The sequence below is a fragment of the Bos mutus genome, chromosome 18, assembly GCF_027580195.1.
Source record: "Bos mutus isolate GX-2022 chromosome 18, NWIPB_WYAK_1.1, whole genome shotgun sequence".
Taxonomy (NCBI): domain Eukaryota; kingdom Metazoa; phylum Chordata; class Mammalia; order Artiodactyla; family Bovidae; genus Bos; species Bos mutus.
Genome location: NC_091634.1, coordinates 9,125,455 through 9,147,311, shown reverse-complemented (window position 1 = coordinate 9,147,311; position 21,857 = coordinate 9,125,455). Strand labels below are relative to the sequence as shown.

Genomic DNA, 21,857 nt, shown 5'->3' with positions numbered 1-21,857 from the left:
TTATTAAATTCAAGCGATACAATATGACTCTGGCAAGACTGCTATAAAAGTTTCTAAACTTCCTCAATTTTTGTCCAGTATTACATGGGTTTTTTTTTTTTCAAATTGTGGTAAAATACCCATAACACAAAATGTACCATTTTAACCATCTCAAAATGTACAATTCAGTGACATTTGGTACGTTGACGACATTGTACAACCACCATCACTCTCTAGTTCCAGGATATTTTCATTCCCCCAAAAGGAAACCCCCTACCCATTAAGCAGTCATCTTGATCTATTTTCAACTCTCACAGCCACTCCTTCAAATGAAACAAAGTGACTTGGTGGGGTGGCGGGGGAGCGTGGAACAATGTCATAACAATGGAGAAAAGTTTTGTTTTCAAGCCACGTGTGCTCAGATGCCAAAGACAACAAACACCAATAGCCACGGCAATAGCAGCAGTAACAGTAACACATACTGTGGGCTTTACTCCAGGTCTTATGCTAAATTGCTTTTTAATGATTAAATTGAATAATTTAATCCTCAGCACAGCCCTGTAAATTAAATACTAGATTACGATCACCGATCACCATTCTACAGGAAAGGAAACCAAGGGAAACTCACTAACCCCATCTGGATTAAGGAAATAAAAGGATAAACCAGGGAATTCCCTGGTGGTCCAGTGGTTAGGATTCCACGCTTCCACTGCAAAGAGCCCTGGGTTTGAATGGGGAACTAAAATCCCACAAGCAGCACAACACAGCCAAAAAAAAAACAAACCAGCTCCACCTGCAGGCTGTTTGTTCTCCTCGCTGTGTGCCCTGGGGCTGGTGATTGCCTCCTCGGGACCTTGATTCCAGCCTATGTAGAGTGGCTCTAATAATAGCAGGCTGGAGCCAGGAGGGTGCAACTCACGAGGTGGAGGACTCACTTTAGCCACCGTCTTTATAGGAAGCTCTTGCCTCATCTATTCTTCTACCCACCCCCACTCTCATCCCGCCCAGGGGCAGAATGATTGCTTTAACCCTGAAGCAAGTGGGAAAGTGGAACCAGGGCTGGGGAGAGTCTGGGGGCTTTCCCATTCACCTCCTCCCACCACCCGAAGCACCACTTCCTTTCATGCTCACTCCTGGAAAACCCTTGAGTTTGGTGCCTAAAGGCAGGGGATGGCTAATGAGGAGAGAGGGGTGGATGGCTGGAAAAGCCCCGGCTATCAGAACGGGAATTGAAGTCTGGAAATCACCCTAGAGGAGTCCCAGGTGAGGTTGAGACTGGTTTGTGTCCCCAGCACCTGGTAGATTCAGGGCCCACTATTTGTTGAATGAATGAATGGATGAATGACATTTTTGCGAGGGTTCCAAGGACACAGGGGGTGCGGTCAGGCTCTGCAGGGGCGGTTGGGGGGGCAGCTGTTTATCCAGGGATAGGTACAGGACTTAGGTCTGAGTCCTTGGGCCGTCCCTGGGTTCTGTAGCTCTCACCCCTTCATTCTCCAGCCTCTCCTGCCACCCGCCGTCCACATCTTGCAACTCACCAAGCCATGCAGTTTTTCCCAAGCAACTGTCCAGTGGTGTCACTCCCAAGGCAACAGTCGCCCCTTCTCCCCTGGTGGGGTGGGGGGTGGACCAGGCCTCCCAAGTTCAATGGGGAATCGGGAAGGAAAGGGAGGCAGGGAAATTGTCAGGAAATCCCAGGTTTCATGAGGCAGAGAGAGGGTGGCTCTTGGGCCCCCTGCCTCCCCACAGAGCCGGGCTCAGGGCTGTCTGCTGGGGCCTTGGGGTGGGCATCAGGGGCACCCTGAATGAAGGAAGATCAGAGGCAGAACCCTAACCAGAGCAGACCTGAGCACACAGAAGCTGCTGGGAACATTTCTGCCTTCTAAATATTTAGACAGTGAGATGGATGGGCAAGTGAGGGCCAGACCAGGCCGGCCAGGCCGCCGGATATTTTGAGACAACTGTTCTTTTTATGTTCCAGGGTAATTCCTCTCCCCATCTCCCTCCTCCCGCAGCCCCTCGTGGCCACCCGGAGAAAGGAGAAATAGCAGCTGATCATCCCCTGAATCCAGAGGGTCCATGTTCCGGCCGGCAGGGCTCCAGGAACCATCTCTGGGCTGATCCGCCCGCAGCCATCGGTCATGTCCCTGAATTTCTGGCAGCTGCGGCCGGAAGACAGGGCGGGAGCTCACCGGGCAGATGTCAGCAGAGGGAGCAGGCTGCCTCAGACCCCGCTTTGGAGGGTGTTCCCACGGTACTGGTGGGTAGCTGTACAGCCGGTAAGGGCCCGCCCTGCCCCTCGCCCCAAGCTGACAAAGGCACCCAGTTCCCCTTTTTCCCCTCAAGAGCAGGGGGGGCACTTGAGTCCTTCCTCCCTGAGGCGGACTGAGAGAGGGACGTCCGAGAGTCGCCTTGGGCAGGCCTCGAGTACAGGCAACAGAACCAGAGCTTCAGCCGCTGGAAGACGGACTTGCGGAAGAGGATAAAGACCCAGGGATCCAGAATGGGGTTGAAGGCATTGAAACGGAAGGCCAGGAGGTCTCCCATCTCACTGCTGTCCGGGGCGATGGCCTGGGTGAAGCCGCGGATCTGAGGGCAAGCAGAGAGTGATCAAGAAAGCACCCCAGGACTCCTCTGCCCCACCCCTCAACACACACCCCATTCTGGACCCCCTCCTCTCCCTTGCTCACTGGCAGAAATGAGGGAGGCGCGGTCTGTCAGAAGGGGAAAGAAATAAGATGAGAACTAAATAAGAAATGCATCCGGGGCAGAGGGAGAGAAAGCCCCAGGAGACAGTCAGCAAAGCTCTAGGAGGAGAGAGGTGGGGCAGCGAGGCTGGGTCCTAGAGCTGTGTGTGTGTGTGTGTCCCATCTCTGAGTCCTCCGTCACCCCCTCAAAGGTTTGGTGACTCTCAACTCTAACCCTAGCCCTTGCATTTTGCAGAAAGAGAAGCTGAGGTCCAGACAGTATCAGGAGGACTGGGTGCCACAGGGCCAGGATCAGCCCTGCTGCCCTCTGGGAGGGGCAGGGCAGGAGTTCCTGCAGGAAAGGGGTGAGGCCAGGAGAGCCCAAGGGCACCTACATGGGTGGGGCTGGAGAAGTGGGGAGCAGGGTGGCAAGGCGATCAGACCCTGGCATCAGAGAAGCCCAGGGTGCAGCCCTGCCTCTGTGTGATCGTGGGCAAAATACATCATCACCCCCCACCCTTTGTAGAAATGCCCACAGAAACTTCATCACATTTCTTGCTAAATGCTTGTGGAATAGATGCGTAAGATCATTCTCGAGATGATCAGAGAAGGGATTTCTAAACCACTGAGCACAGAGTAGACAAGTGCAGTATTGAATGATGGATCTTATTAGTCTTGCAGGGGTAGGGGAAGGTTGGTGGGGGGGTAACACTGGCGGAGAGGTGGGGAGCTAGGGATGTGGAAGAGGGGAGACAAGGGTCAGGAAGAGTCAAATGGAGCATAAGCAAGTGGGGAGAAACGTCTCTGTAAAGTTTGGAGTTGTCTGACTGTGGACAAAGTCTCTGACCTCTTTGAGCCTCAGTTTCCCCATCCATGAAGTGGGCGCAAACAGTGGCGACTAGAACTGGGCGTTGCCCTCCTCCCCACTGCCCACCAGAGCTGCCCAGGGGACTCACCGTAAGAGGCAGGGAGCACACAGCCATGATGCCCGTCATGAGAGCCAGCAGAATCAGGTGGTCAACCTCGTCCTCGCCTGCCCGGGGGCCGGGGACCAGCGAGCCCTGGTGGCGCCTCTGCTGGCGGTACATGCGGCAAAGGCTGAGGGTGACGGAGCCGTTGCAGAGGACGATGGCGGCCACCAGCAGGGCCACGAGGCTGGCGTACGCCAGCGAGAAGGCGCAGCCGCCCGGCTCGGCCGAGCGCATGCGGATGAAGCACCAGCTGCCGGGGCAGTACTGCTGGTGTTGGCCCAGGCCCAGGAAGGGCAGCGAGCAGAAGATCGTGCAGAAGGCGTAGATGGCCGGCAGCGCCAGGCGGGCGCGGCGGGGTCCGTCCAGCTGGGCGTAGAGGTAGGGGTGGCTGAGCGCCAGGCAGCGCTCCACGGCCATGGCGAAGAGGATGAGCGTGGAGGCCAGGCCGAAGAAGGTCATGGCGAAGGCGAAGGCGTCGCACAGCGCCGGGCGGCCCCGGGCAAGGCCCAGCAGCGAGCTGTTGCGGGCGTAGGCCGCGAACACTGCTGGGCTCAGGAAGCACGTGCCCAGCAGGTCGGTGACCGCCAGCCCGGTGACCAGCACAGCGAAGGCCGAGGGGCGCGACTGCCGCCGCGCCCCCAAGATGCCCAGTGCCAGCCCGTTGCCCACCACGCCCGCCACGAACATCAGGGTGCTGGTGGCCGGGCCCACCGAGTCCCGCACGTACGTGAGGTTCCGGCACGAATCTGCCATCCCCGGCCTCCGGCTGCCTCCCGGGGAGGGGGGCTGGAGGGGTTCCCGGGAGGTGGAGGGTGGGAGGTGTCGAGGGAAGGGGAGACGGGTCCGCCCCAGTGATGCCCAGCACCTCGCTCCCTGCTCCCTTGGGGTCCTTGGTGCAGCTGGAGGCAGAGGGGAGTCCCGGGCTACCCTCCGCACTTCTGGGGCATCTATTTCTCTCTCTGCCCTCTGTCTCCCCAGGCTCCCTCCCCGTCTCTCCCTCCTGTTTCTTTCCTTCGCTACCTCTGTCTCTCCGTCTAGTCCTTCCCTTGCCAAGCCCCTAGTTCTCTCTTCCTCTGGCTCTGGCTCTGGCTCAGTCCCCTCCCTGGTCCACTCCCTTCACCTTGCCTTCCCTCCCTCCCTGTCTCCTCCGACCTATCCCCTCCTCTGCATCTCTGCTTCCCCAGCCCCTCCTCACCGCACCTCTGCCAACTCTCTCAGCCCCTCTGTCCCCCTTCGCTCCTTCTCCAGGGTCTTGCTCCCTGGGTCCGGCTCCGAGTGGCAGCTTCTCCAGACTTCCCTCCCTCCTCGCTCCTGAACTCATCTAGCCCCGATCGCTCGCCCCGGGCTTTTCATTTCCTCTCTCTGCCCCGCCTTCCCTCCCCCTGCTTTCTCCAGAGGCCCCTTGGCTCCCTCCCGCCTTCCCTGGCGCGCTCCCTTCCACTTCCCTGCCCAAGACACCCATCCGTCTCCCGCGCCTCCCTCTCCCTCCTCACGTCCTCTCAAGGACCCCATCCTGAACCACCTGCCACCTCCTCGGCTCGCTCTTGCCTCTGCACCCTTCTGCCTTCCCCCGCACTGCCCAGCGGCACCTTGGGGGGGATCACCTGAGTCATCATGTCCCTGGAATGGGGAGCTCGCCAGTGGGGACCCAGACAGGACCTGAGCGGCATAGCCGGCCAGTCTGCGAGGCGGTCTGGGGGTGGCCTCTGGCATCTATTCTAGGCTCAGGCCCCTGGGGGTTAGGGCATTGCCTAAGGATTTAGAAACGACCGGGAAATTCTTCCCTTATGGAGTGTTTTCCAGGCGCAACTGAGATTTCTGTTCCCTGGACACACTTCACTCCTTCCACAAGGCTGGGGGAAGAGGTGGCCCTGCCAGAGAAAAGAAATGCCAGTCCCTGGAGCCCCGTTGGTCCACAGGCTCCCAGCTCACACACACTCCCGCCCCCGCTGAGCCCTGGGCAGGCCGTCGGGGGAGGAGGGACCTGACATCCACGGGAAGGGGACAGCTCCCCCCCGCCAGGATTTCCACTGGTCAGTATCAAAGGGGAGCGCCCTCCCGCCGTCTTGTCTCTCACCCCAGCAGCCCTCCCGGGCCCCAGGCCAAGCGCTGGTGACCTTGACATCAAGGAATAATATTTTAGCCACAGACAGCCCTCCAGTCCAGGGCTCCAACATTGCTCTTCCAGAATGTCTCCCAGCCCTCCACAGACACATTGCCAGCCGCACCACCCTCCTGCCTGTGTGGTCTGCCTGTGTGTACCCGCGGCCAGCACAGCGGTCACCAGTCCCTATTCCCACTGAGCCCATTTCCCATGCTGCCTCCCCACCCAAGGGTCAGATAAGACCTCAGAGACCTTCTCAGATGCCCCATATTTTTCAGGGAGGCTATTTAAATGCAGAGATGACAAATTCAAGATCTTATGCCATTTGACTGGAGTTCCTGTCCCCATTTAACCACCTCCTTGCTATGGGATGGTCCCAAGGCCAGGAAGGGAAGCCAGGGGACCTCAGTGTCCTCGTCTGTACAATGGGGCAACACTGACTCCGTGGGCCTGATGGACTGACCGTGGCCAGTGGCCCATCCGAGACCCCTCTTTGAAACAAGGCGAGAACCTGTGTAGATATCCCAGCTCATCCAAGGCCGGGAAGAATGGTCCTGACCCCGAGGACTGGACACTGGGCAGCTCCCGACTTCCTCTCTCTGTCCTCATGTCACCCCGGCCTCCATGACCACGATCCCCTCCCCTCTCCCCCATCTCCCGGCTCCCAGCTCCCTATCACCCATGGCCAGCTGGCAGTCCCAGCTTCCGCCAGGATGGGTGCCCCAGCCCCGACCACACCAGGGGCTCTGGAGAGGGACCACTCAGCCCTGCTCTGAGGGTGCCTGGTGTTTGTGTCTCAGGCCTACTTGGCCACGTGGTTCCCCCCTCATACTCTGCGTGATCCCCAGCCAGACCAAAGGGAACTCAGGAAGTTCTCTCATATTAATGAAGGATGACGCCTGGCAGGCTAGTGTCCTGTCTTGGCATCAGGGGAATTGCAGGGGTGGGAGGGGGTGCTCTGGTGCCCGGAGCCTCCCTATCACTAGCTTCCTGCCCCCGCCAGGCACTGTTGAGCCTTCAGGAAGTCCATGCTGCTCCCCTGACCTGCCGGGTCTCAGACAGTACCCCCCTCCAGGCCTCAGTTGGTTTCCCCACCTTTGCCGCTGAGGGTCAGAAGCCCTGGTGACCTTGCCATGAATTCTGTGCTCCAGAGCAGGCAGGAGAAGTGAGGACTCTCACTCTTTCCTAAGAATCCCTGGGGTCCATGCCGGGGTCAGACACGCTCACCTTCTGGGGAGCCCCCAGCCTCCTGCTCAGCTGTGAGGGGTCACCCCAGCTGGGCTGTGCTGGAGGGTGGGGTGGTGGCTTCCGGGGGGGGGAGGTGGGAAGAGCTGTGGGAGGGAACTGCTCTGAACGGGTGAGTCAGCACCCTTTCCCTGCCACGCAATGCTGAGAAGGGACTTGAGCCTCCCCAGAGGGACCCCGGGCAGCACTACAGAAGACGGAGGACAGCCCCGGAAGGACTGGGAATGGACACGCAGCACCGTGTTGGAGGAATGGGTACCTGGAAGGGAGTGTGCTAGAGACTGTGGACCTGTGAACTTCGTGTATGGGTTTGGGTCACCTAAGTGAGCATTGTATCAGCATGGTGTGTGTGTGTGTGTGTGTGAGAGTGAGTGGTGGGTATTCTTTCCTGTAAGGTCTCTTTGTGTATCTGTGTCTATAGATGTGTTGTGTCTGTTCATTGGTGACCACGTGTTTCTTCATGGCTGTGTCCGCCCACGTGTGTCCGTATGTATCTAAGCCTTGATGTTCTTCATCAAATGGCTGCCTTGCCTTTGTTGGGATGTTGTACTTTGTTCAGCGACTGAACAAAGATTCAGTTCAGTCCCTCAGTTGTGTCTGACTCTTTGCGACCCCATGGACTGCAGCATGCCAGGCTTCCCTGTCCATCACCAACTCCCAGAGCTTGCTCAAACTCATGTCCATCGAGTCGGTGATGCCATCCAGCCATCTCATCCTCTGTTGTCCCCTTCCCCTCCTGCCTTCACTCTTTCCCAGCATTAGGGTCTTTTCAAATGAGTCAGTTCTTCGCATCAGGTGGCCAAAGTATTGGAGCTTCAGCTTCAGCATCAGTCCTTCCAATGAATATTCAGGGATGATTTCCTTTAGGATGGACTGGTTTGATCCCCTGGCAGTCCAAGGCACTCTCAAGAGTCTTCTCCAACTCCCAGTTCAAAAGCATCAATTCTTTGGTGCTCAGCTTTCTTTATAGTCCAACTCTCACATCCTTACATGACTACCGGAATAACCATAGCTTTGACTATACGGACCTAGATTAGAGACGAAATTCACTCTGCCTGCTTTTAGGAAGCTCTCAGACAGTTACTGGTGGGGTTGTTATTCACTCAACAAACCACCGTGAGTAGAGGGCTGAGGGACTCAGAGGTGGTACCATCCGATGGGGGCGTGGTCCCAAGTGGCATGCGACAAGCGGTGGGAGTGGAAGGCCATAGCTGGAGCCTGGGCAGGCCCTCAGCTGAGTCATTCCATCTGGGCGAGTGTCCTCATGGGGACAAGCACCAAGCAGGCCAGGAAATGGGACCGGGACAAGCTGTCCCACTCCTGCCGGCCTGCGCCTACAGCTGCCCGCCCAGGCCTGCATCTGGTCGTGCTGTTGACCTAAGATGCCAGCTTGCCCTGGGCCTGACCCTCTCCTGGCTCCCCGGTTTCCGTCCTCCAGGCTCTGCCCTGGGAGGAAGCTGGCCCCACCTTGTACACACACACACACACACACACACACACACACGCACACGTGCCACCAGCTGCTCATGCCTGCCAGGCCCGCTTGTCATCTGTGCCCACTCACTGCTGTGAGGAGCTGCCGTGTGTCCATCCTGACCCATCCCTCCTTAGCAGGCCCCAGCCCCTTCAGCTAGAGGCCAATATTCTCTGCCCACCACCCCGTTTTCCAGCCCACAATGGGCCCTTGCCGACCTACTAGCCGCCGCTTCCTTCACCGGCCCCTGGTATCCCTACTCTGCCCCTGCCCTGCCTTTGCCTGGGCTGGGTGCCTCCCCTGGGATCCCCTCACTTCTGTCCCTCAAGGCCCCCTTTGAACCCCTCCGGCCCCTCCGGAGGTCATCCATTTGCTCCTCCCACTCCAACCTCAAGCCCCGACTGACCAGGTTATCTCTCCGTGCCGGTCTTCCATGTCTGTAAAATGGGGTTAAGCAGAGTCCTTGTGGGAGCTGCCATTAGAATGGAGTGAGATGGGTTTGTGAAACCGGACTCCTGATAAGTGATGGCCATGATTATAGCTCCTTCTGGCCCTGCTAAGTCCACTCCTACTCTCCGGCCCCTCAGTGCCAAGCATGTGGGTCGGATGTGGAAGGAGGACAGCTGGGTGGGGCAGCCCGCAGCCCTGGGGTTTGGAGTGAAGTGGGAGGGAACTGCTGAATGCCAGCACTTCCCCAGGTGTTCACCTCTGCCTCTTGGCCTGGCTCTGACTGGCCTGAGCCTGACCCCAGAGCTGACCTCACAGCTGGGGGTGGCAGGAAAAGGGAACTGGAAATCATACCCAGCTAATGAGATTATCCGGTTTGGAGGCTGGTCACCCAGGACTCACTCCGGCTTCTGCCTTCCCAGCCTCAGTCTGGGTGCAGGCTCACCCAGCCCCGCTCCTCCAGGCAGGCACGCATTCCTCCAGCTCCCTGCCCACCACTAGGTCAGCCAACCCCACTTGCTTCTCCCCAGCTTCCCATTCCCCAAGATCAACTCCAGGGTTCAAAGGGTCTAACAGGCCAGGCTCAAGAAGTCCGTACACTTCTGAAGTGCGGAGTTCTGGAATCCTAGCCCTATTAGGGGACAGGACCCCATCATCCTGGCCCCACAGGGTTCAAAGACTCCAGAATTCCAGCCCTCTGAGTTTCTGAGATTCCTTTGCATTTCAGGTTCTAAGATGCAAGGATGCTGAGTCTGTGAAATTCCAGAATTCTTCTGGCAACTTCCCCTCAGCATCATTCCTCCTCCCTTCAGCTCATCCTTGGCTCTCTCTGTCCCCCGCTGTCTCCCCCGGGGCTCCCACAGACATGATGCAACCAGGGCCGGAGCCAGGCTGAGAGGTGGGAGGCAGGAGGGAGATGTAATTACAGCGTCTCTTGCCTCAATTCAACAGGAAGCTCAGATTTGGGGCCCAGGGGACCCTAATTCAATGTGAATAATGGAGCACTTGCCAGACACAGGCACGGCCCCTCTGGGAAGGGGAGGCCTAGGGACTCATCTCCACCAGATCCAGGGGTGCAGACTCAAGACAAGAGGGCTCGAGGAGAGGGGAGGGGTCGCAAACTCAGTGGACCTCAGACCGACCAGGTTAAGTAATCAACAAAGCCCATAGCTCACTCAGTCTGGGTTTATTTTCAACAGAATCATGGGTTCAAGGCATTTAGCCTTTCTCTGTAAGAAGCTCCTGGCATAGGCTCTGTGATAAATAGTGTCTGACCCCCCGTATCCCTCACTGGGAGACAATAGGGTGTGCTGGGGACTTTGGCAAACTGGAAAGCTAGGGCCCCATCTCATAGCCTCTGGTCACCCTGGAGGTTGTGCAGTTCTGAGGTCACCCAGACCTTCCAAATGGAAGAAGCCATCAAGGTGGGCTTTTATGTGAAGAACTCTCATTTAACTGCCGGCTACATAGGTCCTAAAAGGGCTTCCCTGGTGGCTCAGTGGTAAAGAATTTGTCTGCAATGAAGGAGACATGGGTTCAGTCCCTCGGTGGGGAAGATCCCCTGGAGAAGGAAATGGCTACCCACTCCAGTATTCTTGCGTGGAATATCACACGGACAGAGGAGCCTGGTGGGCTACAGTCCATGGGGCCCCCAAAAGTCAGACACAACTTAGCAGCTAAACAACAAATACAGGTCCTGGAGATCACCAGTATATGAAGTGGGAAACACAGAAGAGGAATCAGGGCTGTCACCGTAATCCGTGTCCCCAGAAAAAAGGAAATAGAAAAGAATGTACATACTGATTTGTCTCCTGTAGCCCCACTTCTCTCTTCTCTAGGTCCCCATGTTTAATTCCCACCATGTACCAGCTCAGATGTCCCCTCCTCCAGGAAGCCCTCCCTGACCTTCAAGATGAGTCAGGCCTTCCCTCTGAATTCCCCCATCCCAGCCCTGCCCACTCTGAATCATCACTATCCGAGGACAGGTCTGTCACTCCCACTGGATTCTGAACCCCAGGAACCCAGGGCCAGGGCTGTCTTGGTCGTGTCCATAACCCCTGTTTCAACCCATTACAGGACCAACAGTGTTTGGAAGAATGAATAAAGGAACAGGGACAAGTTCAGTGCTTGTGGGGGCGGGGCTGTGGTAGGGAGTAGGCCCATATGTAAAAAGGGGCTGGAACCATTCAGGGGACGAGAAAGGTGGGGACTGGGTATTCTAAGGACCTCCAACCCAGGAGAGAGGTGAGAAGAGCCGCCAGCTGAGAGGTTCAGGGAGCTGGAGCGGCCAGTCTTCACCCCATTCTCTCTTAGCTTGTGACTCTGAGTAAGGGACCTCCTTTGGCTCAGTTTCCTCATACAAGTAGCCAATTGCTTTCTGGGGCTGTTGGGACGATTAAGTCAATTCAGGATCGCGGGAATACTCCGTGGAGGCCAGAGCCAGGACGCAGGATGTCCTTTGATATCCCCCTGCCCCACGTCCACATAACCTCGCCCCACACACCCACACTCCACACACACGAAGAAGGAATGAGAAAGGACACGGGCTCCTCCATGGTGGCCCCAAGTTCTGCATGTGCCTCAGTTTCCCTGAGAGCACAGGCACCCCCGAGGTCACCACGTTTATTGGATTCATATTTTGAGGGGGTGGGGGGTCAAACTGTCGGGAGGGCTCAGAGCAGGACGCAGAAGAGGCGCTTGTCTCGGAAGGGGTTCTCTGCGGCGGGTACCGGCGTCACCAGCGGGTCGTCTTTGGCGTGAGTCTCGCAGAAGGCCAGGAGCTCGGCCGCTGCCTGCGACACCTGCGAGCACCCAGAGGGGAGATGTCCACGCCCCGCCCCGCCCCTGCCTGGGCCACGCCCCCTGCTTGGGCCCCGCCCCCGCCTGGGCCCCTCCTCTAGTCCGGCCCGTCCCTTTGTCAGGCCCCGCCCCCGTGTCCGGCCCCTCCCATCACCAGGCCCCGCCCTTAGGCCCCACCCCAGATGTGGCCCTGCCCCTTCTCGGTCCCTCCCCCTTGTCCAGCCGCTCCTCACCCCCCACCCCGCTTCCTTGGAGCCCAGTCCGGTTCCGAAGGGGATCTTTCCACCCGGGCTCCCGGCTCCACTCCCAAGTCTGACCAGTCCAGACTCCAGCCCCGAAGCCCGCGGCCTTCCTCCCCACCCCCGACCCAGCACCTTCATGCGGTCGATGTTCACCTCCAGCTTCAGCTGCTCAACGGTCTTCCGGGCCTCCGCGATCTTGGCCATGTTGTTGGACATGGCTGCGGCGGGGAAAGGTTAAAAGCCGGTGGGAGTGGGGGCGAAGGAGTAGGCTAGGGCAAAGGTGGGTCCCTAGATAGGGTTGGCGGTGGTGGTGGAACCCAGTAATAGCGGCGTGCGTGGAAGGGCTCGCCGATGCGGTGCACAGAGTGGAGGAAGAGACAGAAAAACAGAAGAAAAGGGGAGAGATGGAGATCTGCGTAGATGGGGGACCAAGAAGCCGGCCGAAAGAGGGACCAATGAACAGGGACGAGAGGGCCAAGAGAAGGCTTGGAGGGGTGCACAGATGGGGTACCTAGAGGCAGGTGAAGGAAGGAACACAGGGAAGAGAGGGAAGGCGAGGGGAAGCACAGATGGGAGGCCGAGAGGCAGATGGAGGGAGGGACAGAGGACAGGAACACAGGTGTTGGATCCAGAGATCCAGGTGTCCTCACCTCCCGGGGAGAGCGCAAGAACCAGGAGGGGGCCCTCCCCAGGCCAATTAGCAGTGGCTCCAGGGAGAAGAAGGAATTAAGATCACGGCGGGAGGGGCACAGAGGGGGCCTCATTAGGGCCTTAGCAGCAGCTGCCCCCTCCGCCCCCCTCGGGGAGCCCCCCATCCCAACCCTGGCCACCTCAAAGGCTCCTCTGCTCATTAGCAGCCAGAGAAAGGGCTGGAGAGGGGGGCAACACAGCCAGGACTGGGAGAAGGACAGGGAGGATGGCGACAGGGACAAACAGAGATGGGGAGGGGGAGGGGGGATAAAGAGACTGAGGGAGAGAAAGATGGAGAGACAGGCGGGAGGGACGGAGTGATGGAGGGAGTAGAGACAGGGAGAGAGAGGTGTGAGGACAGAGACAGAGTGATATGGGAGAGAGAAGCACAGAGCGGATGAAAGGACAGAGGGAGGAAAGAGAAGGGGTGATGGAAGGCTTAGGAAGAGATGGAGTGACGGAGATGGGAGAGGGTAGACAGAAGGGCAAATGGAGCACTAGAGGCAGGGACAGTGATAGAGGGGAGAGAGGACAGAAAGGGCAGGGAACGGACAGAAGGAAGTGGAGGGGCAGGAGGGGACCCAGAGTGATGAAAGAGGACAGGGGGGGGCACACGGAGAGACAGGGAAAGACAGGCTGGCGGAGATGAGCAAGGATAAAGTCACTCATTCACTCACGCATTCATTCATTCCCAGGCAGAGGGACCAGCTGTCAGGGTTCAGGACCATAGCCTCCTACCTGTTGCTGCTCAGGGCTGGGAAGGCCGGCGGGTGGCAGAGGCACAGCGTCTGGGTACCCACCTCAGTTCTTCCCCGCCCCCTCTCCTGGGGCACAGCCCCTGAGGACCCGCCTCCTCCTGCTACCACCACCAGCATACCCATCACCCTCGCTTCCTGTCTCTCTGGGTCCTCTCATTACATCTGTCTATCTCTCTCTTTGTCTTTGTGTGTCTGTGTCTCTCTCGCTTTCTCTCTGTGTCAGTCTCCCTTTTCAATCTCTGTCTCTGTCTCTGTCACACTCACATACACACACACACACACTCACAGGAAAAGTGTCTTGGGATGGGCCCCCCTGCTCTGCCGCATTTATCCCAGTCATCCAAATCTCTCCTGTGGGTCCCACACAGCCTCACACTCCATTACATACGCTCTGCCACCCTGTCACACCCACAATCTCCGTATCACCCCATCCCAGATGATCCCCTCTCAGCACACAGAATCACACTCACAGTCCCTCGCAGAGATGCACAACTCTTCGCTGTGTCACATGATGCTGTGTACAGTCTCCTGAACCACCCTAACCTTCTGCGGCGCCACAGCCACTCAACCTCTCGAAATGTCACACGGTCCCTCACGATCTCTCTGAGAGGCCCATCACCACCAGTCACATCCTACACAACCACAGTCAGAGGGACAACCTCTGAGCGTCAAGTGTAGACACACACATACACAGTTCCACACACCACCTCTCAAGATGCCTTGCTGAGCCTCACACAATCTGTATCACACACAGGTGCTGCCTTCATACCGAAGCCTCCCGGTGTCACAACTTAACACCCATGAGCTTTCTCTTGCATGCTCACCTGAGCGCCCTGGACAGTTGCACATTCTCTAATGCACTGTCATGACACTCTGCCAGTCTCTCAGGGCCCCACACGATCTGTGTTACACACAGGCACACCCAGCATCTCACACGTCATCACTGTGGCTGACACATCCTTGTCGCACACTCACAAGGTCATTCACACTCAGCTTCCCTCCCCACAGGTCTCTCACACTGCTTCTCACACCATTACTTGGTGGGCCATTCTCATTCATTCTTGCCCTCTCTCACACACCATCTCCCCATGGACACACACAATTCTCCCATCCTCACCATATTGCACACTGTCACACACGACCACTTGCTCACACATGGTCTCTCGATGTCACAGTCCCCCAAATAGTGTCTCAGAGACACCCAAACTCATGGTGTCACACGCAGTCACCGATATGTCATCTCAGTCACTCACGTAAATGGTCACACACAATGTCTCAGTGTAACACGATTTGAAGAACTGACTCATTTGAAAAGACCCTGATGCGGGGAAAGATTGAAGGCAGGAGAAGGGGACAACAGAGGATGAGATGGTTGGATGGCATCACCAACTCAATGGACATGGGTTTGAATAAACTCCGGGAATTGGCGATGGACAGGGAGGCCTGGCGTGCTGCAGTCCATGGGGTCGCAAAGAGTTGGACACGACTGAGCGACTGAACTGAATACGATTTCACAGTCACGCCCAGTTTCTGGTTGTCAGAGAAAATCTCACAAGGTCACACAGCTGCGCACAACCTCTAGACGTCACGCGCGATCTCAGAGTAGTACACACTCACAGAGCGAGTATCACCCACGGACGCCCATAGTGTCCTGCCCTGAACACACTCTTGTGGGCGCTGCACACTCAGCCCGCAGTCGTCTCCTGGCAGCTCCCTGCTGGACACACGGGGGCGCCCGCGGTCCGCCGAACCGCCCACCCCGCCGACGCCAAAGCCGTAGGAGGTAGAAACCCGGAGGGCAAAGCGCCCCCGCTGGCAAGCTGGGAATTAGAGGTGGGAGAGACACAGAAAGGTGGAGGGAGCTAGAGAAAGCTCACTGAAGATGGACTGGACACAGAAATTCAGAGAGAGATGCCGGGAGAGACAGAGGCAGAGATAGGGACACGGAGACGGAAATTTGGAGAGATGGACACCTAGGGACTAAGAGAGACAGAGACAGGCAGAGGGTTGCAGAGATTGAGAAGTGCAGGGTACAGGAGAGACACGCAGACAGAAAAGTAGTCAGAAACAGTGACTGAGAAACACGGACACCGAGACACAGACAGAAGCGGGTAGAGAGACAGACACGACCGACAGCGCCTTCCGCTGGGGACCGGATCGCAGAGGCGGGGTCTGCAGAGGCGCGTCCCAGAGGCAAGACCTCTGGGCCGCCGAAGGGGCGTGGAAGTTCGGGGCGGGGGTTAGGAGGGGCGTGTTCGGGGCGTGTCTTTGGGGGGCGTGTCCTGGGTGTGGTTTGCCGCGAGGGGCGGGTCATGGGACCAGCTCCCGACTTCGCCTCCCGAGCCGGCTGCGGGAGGGGCGGAGGCCGAGCCCCGGAGAGACGTGGAGGTCTGGGAGAGAAGCGTCTTTACTGCAGTCATTCCATCCCAATTCGGTTTTTACCGCCTGAACAGGGAAGCAGGACCGGCCGGCAGGGGGTACGGGCCTGGGTCCCCAGTTTGATAGCGGGATATCGGACCCTGGCTCCCCAAACCTCTATCGCGCGGGAGCAGCAGGGCCAGGTTGGAGGGGGGAGGGGAACTAGGCTCACATCTGGAAAGCATCAGGCGCGCCGGACGTGCCAGGGCCCCGGGCCCGGCTGCGGAAGAGCGGAGGGGAGTTAGGGCGCCCCCGTCCCCCTCCCTTAGCGGGGTCGGCCGGCGCCGGGGAGGGGCCTGGGTTTACGCCTAACCTCGGCGCCTCCCGCAGCTGCTTTCCATCAGCAGTTTTGGCCCGGGCAGCCCCCAAGGAGGAAACACGGCTCAGAGCGGGGAAAGACAGGGTGACGACCCAATCTTCCCTCCCTGTCTCTAATGGCAGCCAGAGGCTGGGGGCGGGGAGATGGACAGGCGGACGCTGTCTGAACCAAGCGTAACCTCCATTTCTCTTCCCGGTTGTGGACCTTTTCACTCTACGCATTACCTTGGTTTCCAGATGTGCAACCCTGCCCTGTGCTGCAGAGGAATTCCCCAGCTTCATGGCAGTGGTACTCCTGATCCCATTTTCTGGAGGGAGAAACTGAGACCCTGGATTGCAGATTCAATTCTGACTTGAATTATTAAGGAAACGTACGATGACTTCCAAGAGTTAATCTAGCATGGAATACCCAGTCCCTACCGGACGTTCCATATGAATGTCTGCAGTATCTCAAACTCAGTTGCCCAAAACTGAGCTCCTGATTCCACCTGCCAAACCCTTTCCTACCAGTCTTATTCATCTCAGTTGATGGGTCAATCTTGATTCCCCGCCTCCTTTTCTCACACCCCACAACTGCTCTAGCAACAAATCCCGTTAACTCCATCTTCAAAGTCTGTCCACAATCCAGTCACTTCTCACCTCCTCTGCTGCCCCCATTCTGGTCCAGGCACCATGCCCTGCAGCTTGAACAATTATAGTCCCTACTCACTGGGTCTCCAGCTTCTATTAATATCTCTGTCTCCCTCAGCCTGTTCGGCACAGAGCAGCCAGAGGGACCCTGTTTAAAACAAAGTCCCAAGATAACCGTAGCAAGTGCTAGTGAAAATATGGAGAAACTGACACTCTCATACACTGCCCGTGGGGATGTAAAACGATGCTGCCATTTTAGAAAATACTCTGGCAGTTCCTCAAAAGATAACAGAGTTACCTGATGACCCGGCAATTCCTCTATTATGTATCTACCCAGGAGAAATGAAAGCAGGTAGTCACACAAACACTCTGTATTTGAATGTTCCTAGCAGCATTATTCACAAAAGCCCCAAAGTGGAAACAACCCAAATGTTCATCAACTGATAAGTGGATAAACTATATGTGGTCTATTCAAACAGTGGAACATCATTTGGCAATAAAAAGAAATGCAGTACTGACATGTGCTACAACATGGATAAACTTTGAAACATTATGCTAAGTGAAATACACAGTTACAAAAGACTATATATTGTGTGATTCCACATGTATTTCCAGAACAGGCCACTCTATAAGGATAAAAATAGATCTACAAAAGTGGATCCCCACAGGCTGGGGAGACTGTAGGATGACAGATAAGGGATGCAGAGTTTCTACCTGGAGTGATGGAAATGTTCTGAAATTTACTGTGGTGGTAATATAATCACAGGACAACTCTGTGACTATAATAAAAGCCATTGATAAAACCTTGATAAAAGACATTGAAGAAGACAGAAATAAATGAAAAGACATCCTGTGTTCATGGACTGGAAGAATTAATATTGTTAAGCTGTCCATACTATCCAAAGCAATTGAGAGATTGAGTGCAATCCCTATCAAAATTCCAGTGGCATTTTTCACAGAAATAGACCAAACAATTCTGCAATGTGTATGAGATCAGGAAAGACCCTAAATAGCCACAGCAATTTTGAGAAAGAAATACAAAGCTGGAGGCATCATGTGCCCTATTTCATACTATATTACAATGCTATGGTAATTAAAACGGTATGGTACTGGCATAAAAACAGACACATAGGTCAACAAACTAGAATAGGGAGCCCAGAAATAAACTGACACATACATGGGCAATTAATTTATAATAAAGGAGCCAAGGATACACAATAGAGAAAAGACCGTCTCTTCAAAAAATGGTGTTCTGAAAACTCAACAGCCACATGCAGAAGAATGAAACTGGACCCCTATCTTACACCTTGTGCAAAAATTAACTCAAATGAATTAAATACTTGAACCTAAGAACTGAAACCACAAAAGTCCTAGGAGAAAACATAAGCAGTATGTTTTGACATCAGATGTGGAGATTTTATTTCTTGGATTTGACACTAAAAGCAAAAATAAATGTGGGACTATATCAAATTAAGAGTTTCTGCACAGGAAATCATCAACAAAATGAAAGGGCAACTTACTGAATGGGGCACATTGCTAACCATGTACAAGATAAGGGATTAACATCCAGCATACATAAAGAACTAATATCCAAAATATATAAAGAACTCATACAAGTCAAAAGCAAAAGGGAAATCTGATTTAAAAAATGGGCAGAGGATCTGAATAGACATTTTTCCAAATAAGACATTCAGATGGCCAACAGGTTCATGAAAAGGCGCTCAACATCACTAAACACCAGGGAAAGGCAACTCAAAGCCACAATGAGATATCACCTCACATTTATCAGAAAGGCCATCATCAAAAAAAGAATGACAGGTGTCATTCAAGGATGTCAAGAAAAAGGAACCCTCGGGCACTATTCCTAGGAATGTAAGCTGGTGTAGCCAGGATGGACAAACAGTATGGAGTTTCCTCAAACAAACAGAACTAACATATGGTCCAGCAATTCCACTTCTGGGCATTTATCTAAAGAAAATGAAAACAGTAATTGAAAAGGATACATTCAGCCCTGTGTTCATTGCAGCATTTGTTACAATAGCCAAGACTGTGGAAGCAATCTAGGTGTCCACTGATGGGAATGAATAAAGAAAATGTGAATATAATGGAATATTATTCAGGCATAAAAAAGAGGGAAATCTTGCCATTTGTGACAACATGGACGGACAACAGATGACATAAGTCAGACAGAAAAAGACAAATGCCATGGGGTCTCATTTACATATGGAATCTAAAAACAAAAAGCTTGTAGACACAGAACAGATTGATGGTTGCCTGAGGGGTTGGGGGATGAGCAAAATGGGTGAAGAGAGTCAAAAGCGAATTTCTAGTTGTCAAACAAGTCAGTCATGGGATATAAAGTACAACATGGTCAGTATAATTAATAATCCTGTGTTGCATGTTTGAAAGGTGCTAAGAGAGTCCATCTTAAAAGCTCTCATCACAAGGGGGAAACAATTTAAACAAAAACCACTGAGTCCCATATTTTATATGGGAGAATTTTATGGTAGTGAATTATGTTTCAATAGAGCTGTTAACCCCCTCCTCCCACACCCCAAACATCTAAGTTCCTCTTCGGCTCTGAATTCTCCCATGGCTCTCATCTCTCTGGAGGAATAAAAACCAAATTCCTCACCGTGGCCCATGAGACCCCACGTGATGCAGTGGTCCCAGACCGTCTTCTGCCCTCACCTCCCCCGTACCCTCCCCAGGCCCCATTCTCCCCCGTCTCTCACTGCTCCAGACATGCTGGACTCCCAACTATTTTGCCAACATACCAGGCACTGTTTGGGCTTCAGCACTGGCTGACCTCTCCGCCTGGGAGGTTCTTTCCCAAGAGATCCACAAGCCTCGACTCTCCACCTCCTTCAGGTCTCTGTTCAAACTCACCCTCTCAATTAGAGCACCCCCCGGATCAGTCTACTTAAAAACTCCTCTGCCTCCCCATTCCTCCCCATTCCTTCATCTCTGCTGTTTTCCCCTCGCAGTCCTTATCACCTTTTAAAAATTACAGAATTTATGTATTTATTATGTCAGCATCCTCTCCTGCCGGCCACCAGCTCAGCCTCCATCCCTGTGAGCAGTTCCTTGTGTATCTGTCTAGAGATAATCCATACAGAAATAGGCTGATGGGGCAAAGGCTAACAATGTGGACTCGTAAGCAGTCTAACTTAAAGCTCTGGCTTTGCTACTTCTTGGTTTCTGGTAAGTGACTCCAGAGAGCTGTGCCTCGGTTTCTCCATCAAAATGGACGTAAGAGGGACTTCCCTGGTGGTCCAGTGGCTAAGACTCCATGCTTCCAATCCAGGGGGGCCCTGGGTTCGATCCCTGGTCAGGGAACTAAATTCCACATGCTGCAACTAAAGGTACCAAGTGTCACAACTAAGACCCAGCACAGCCAAATAAATAAATATGTGTTTTTAATGGGTATAAGCATCATATCCACCTCCGTGAGAATGTGAGAATTAAATGAGTCACTGAGAGTAGTCTGGCATATAGTAAGTGCTCACAGAGTGTTAGTTGTTATTTTTTTATGATTAAGCACTAAAATCTTAAAAAGGAAGAAAGGTCAGCCATCTGCACTTCAACCATCTTGACCACTGAGTGATCTGTGTATCCTTAGACAAGTCCCTTCCCCCTTTCAGCTTTACTTGCTCTTTTTATGAAACAGAGATGGGAGAAATATTCCCAAGGGCCTGAGAAGCAATGACTTTTCCCGGAAACTTTAAAAAATAACTTTGTGAGTTCCCTGGTGGTCTAGTGATTTTAGATGGCGCTTTCAGTGCAATGCCCCAGTTCTCTGGTCAGAGAAATAAGATCCTGCAAATCTCATGGCACAGCCAAAAAAAAAAAAAAAAAGGCAAAAAAAATCAAAACAAAGCAAAAACTAAACTGTTACTGTTGAAGGAAGTATCTTTTAATCCACACACACACCACCACTACAACTCACACCTACCAGAAGGGAAGCTCCATGGGGCAAGGACTTTTTTTCTGTTTTGTTCCTTACTATATCCAAATTGTGGAGAAGGCAATGGCAACCCACTCCAGTACTCTTGCCTGGAAAATCCCATGGACAGAGGAGCCTGGTAGGCTGTAGTCCATGGGGTCGCTGGAAATCAGACACAACTGAGTGACTTCACTTTCACTTTTCACTTTCAGGCCTTGGAGAAGGCAATGGCAACCCACTCCAGTGTTCTTGCCTGGAGGATCCCAGGGACCGGGGAGCCTGGTGGGCTGCCATCTCTGGGGTCGCACAGAGTCGGACATGACTGAAGCGACTTAGCAGCAGCAGCATATCCAAATTGCCTTAGTGGGCCCTGGACATACAACTCAGTACAGCAGACCTTACTCTCTCAGAAGTCAAAGCAACAGAGAGGTGGATGCACCCATGTAGCCATGTAGTCACAAGGGTCAAAGCAGCAACAAAAATACCCATTCTTCAGACTGTGGAGTCAGGTGGAGATTGGATCCTAGTCCTGGCTCCCTCTTGCTTTGTGACCAGGGTAATAGCCCCTCTCTGAATCTCTATTTACCCATCCATGCAGTTAGTATAATTATTGCTGCTGCTGCTGCTGCTGCTGCTAAGTCGCTTCAGTCGTGTCCGACTCTGTGCGACCCCATAGATGGCAGCCCACTAGGCTCCCGTCCCTGGGATTCTCCAGGCAGAACACTGGAGTGGGTTACCATTTCCTTCTCCAATGCATGAAAGTGAAAAGTAAAAGTGAAGTCCTATTCTTAGCGACCCCATGGATTGCAGCCTACCAGGCTCCTCCATCCATGGGATTTTATTGGGCTTACCCAAAAGAAAAATGGGCAAAAGGTGTGAACAGGCAATTCAGAGAATTACAAGTGGGTCAGCCTCCCTGGTGGCTCAGAGGTTAAAGCATCTGCCTTTAATGCGGGAGACCCGGGTTCGATCCTTGGGTCAGGAAGATCCCCTGGCCTGGAGAATCCCATGGATGGAGGAGCCTGATGGGCTACAGTCCACGGGGCCACAAAGAGTCGGACACGACTGAGCGACTTAACTTTCAACAAGCATACAAAATGTGTTGTATAAAAGTAGGGAGACATGCTAATTAAAATAAAAACATCATTT

General features: G+C 54.3%; 2 protein-coding genes across 2 annotated transcripts; both read right to left on the bottom strand.

Annotated features, from left to right (window-relative positions):
* PTGIR (prostaglandin I2 receptor) lies at positions 1-5,003 on the bottom strand. Its single transcript, XM_005900939.2, has 2 exons — positions 3,623-5,003; positions 1-2,568 (listed from the first exon to the last, which is right to left on the bottom strand). The coding sequence occupies exons 1-2, from the start codon at positions 4,388-4,390 to the stop codon at positions 2,182-2,184; spliced, it is 1,155 nt and encodes a 384-aa protein (XP_005901001.1). The 5' UTR covers positions 4,391-5,003; the 3' UTR covers positions 1-2,181.
* Positions 5,004-11,451: 6,448 nt separating this feature from the next.
* On the bottom strand, positions 11,452-14,943 carry GNG8 (G protein subunit gamma 8). The gene is made up of 2 exons (XM_014479853.2): positions 12,081-14,943; positions 11,452-11,708 (listed from the first exon to the last, which is right to left on the bottom strand). The coding sequence occupies exons 1-2, from the start codon at positions 12,162-12,164 to the stop codon at positions 11,580-11,582; spliced, it is 213 nt and encodes a 70-aa protein (XP_014335339.1). The 5' UTR covers positions 12,165-14,943; the 3' UTR covers positions 11,452-11,579.
* Between the last annotated feature and the right edge of the window lie 6,914 nt (positions 14,944-21,857).

Excerpts from the sequence above, each read along its gene's own strand:
- PTGIR (XM_005900939.2), bottom strand. The coding sequence starts at position 4,390 with ATGGCAGATTCGTGCCGGAACCTCACGTACGTGCGGGACTCGGTGGGC. Across the intron at positions 2,569-3,622 it reads TGTGCTCCCTGCCTCTTACG|ATCCGCGGCTTCACCCAGGC; the intron begins GTGAGTCCCCTG and ends GCTTGCCCTCAG.
- GNG8 (XM_014479853.2), bottom strand. The coding sequence starts at position 12,164 with ATGTCCAACAACATGGCCAAGATCGCGGAGGCCCGGAAGACCGTTGAG. Across the intron at positions 11,709-12,080 it reads TGAACATCGACCGCATGAAG|GTGTCGCAGGCAGCGGCCGA; the intron begins GTGCTGGGTCGG and ends GGGTGCTCGCAG.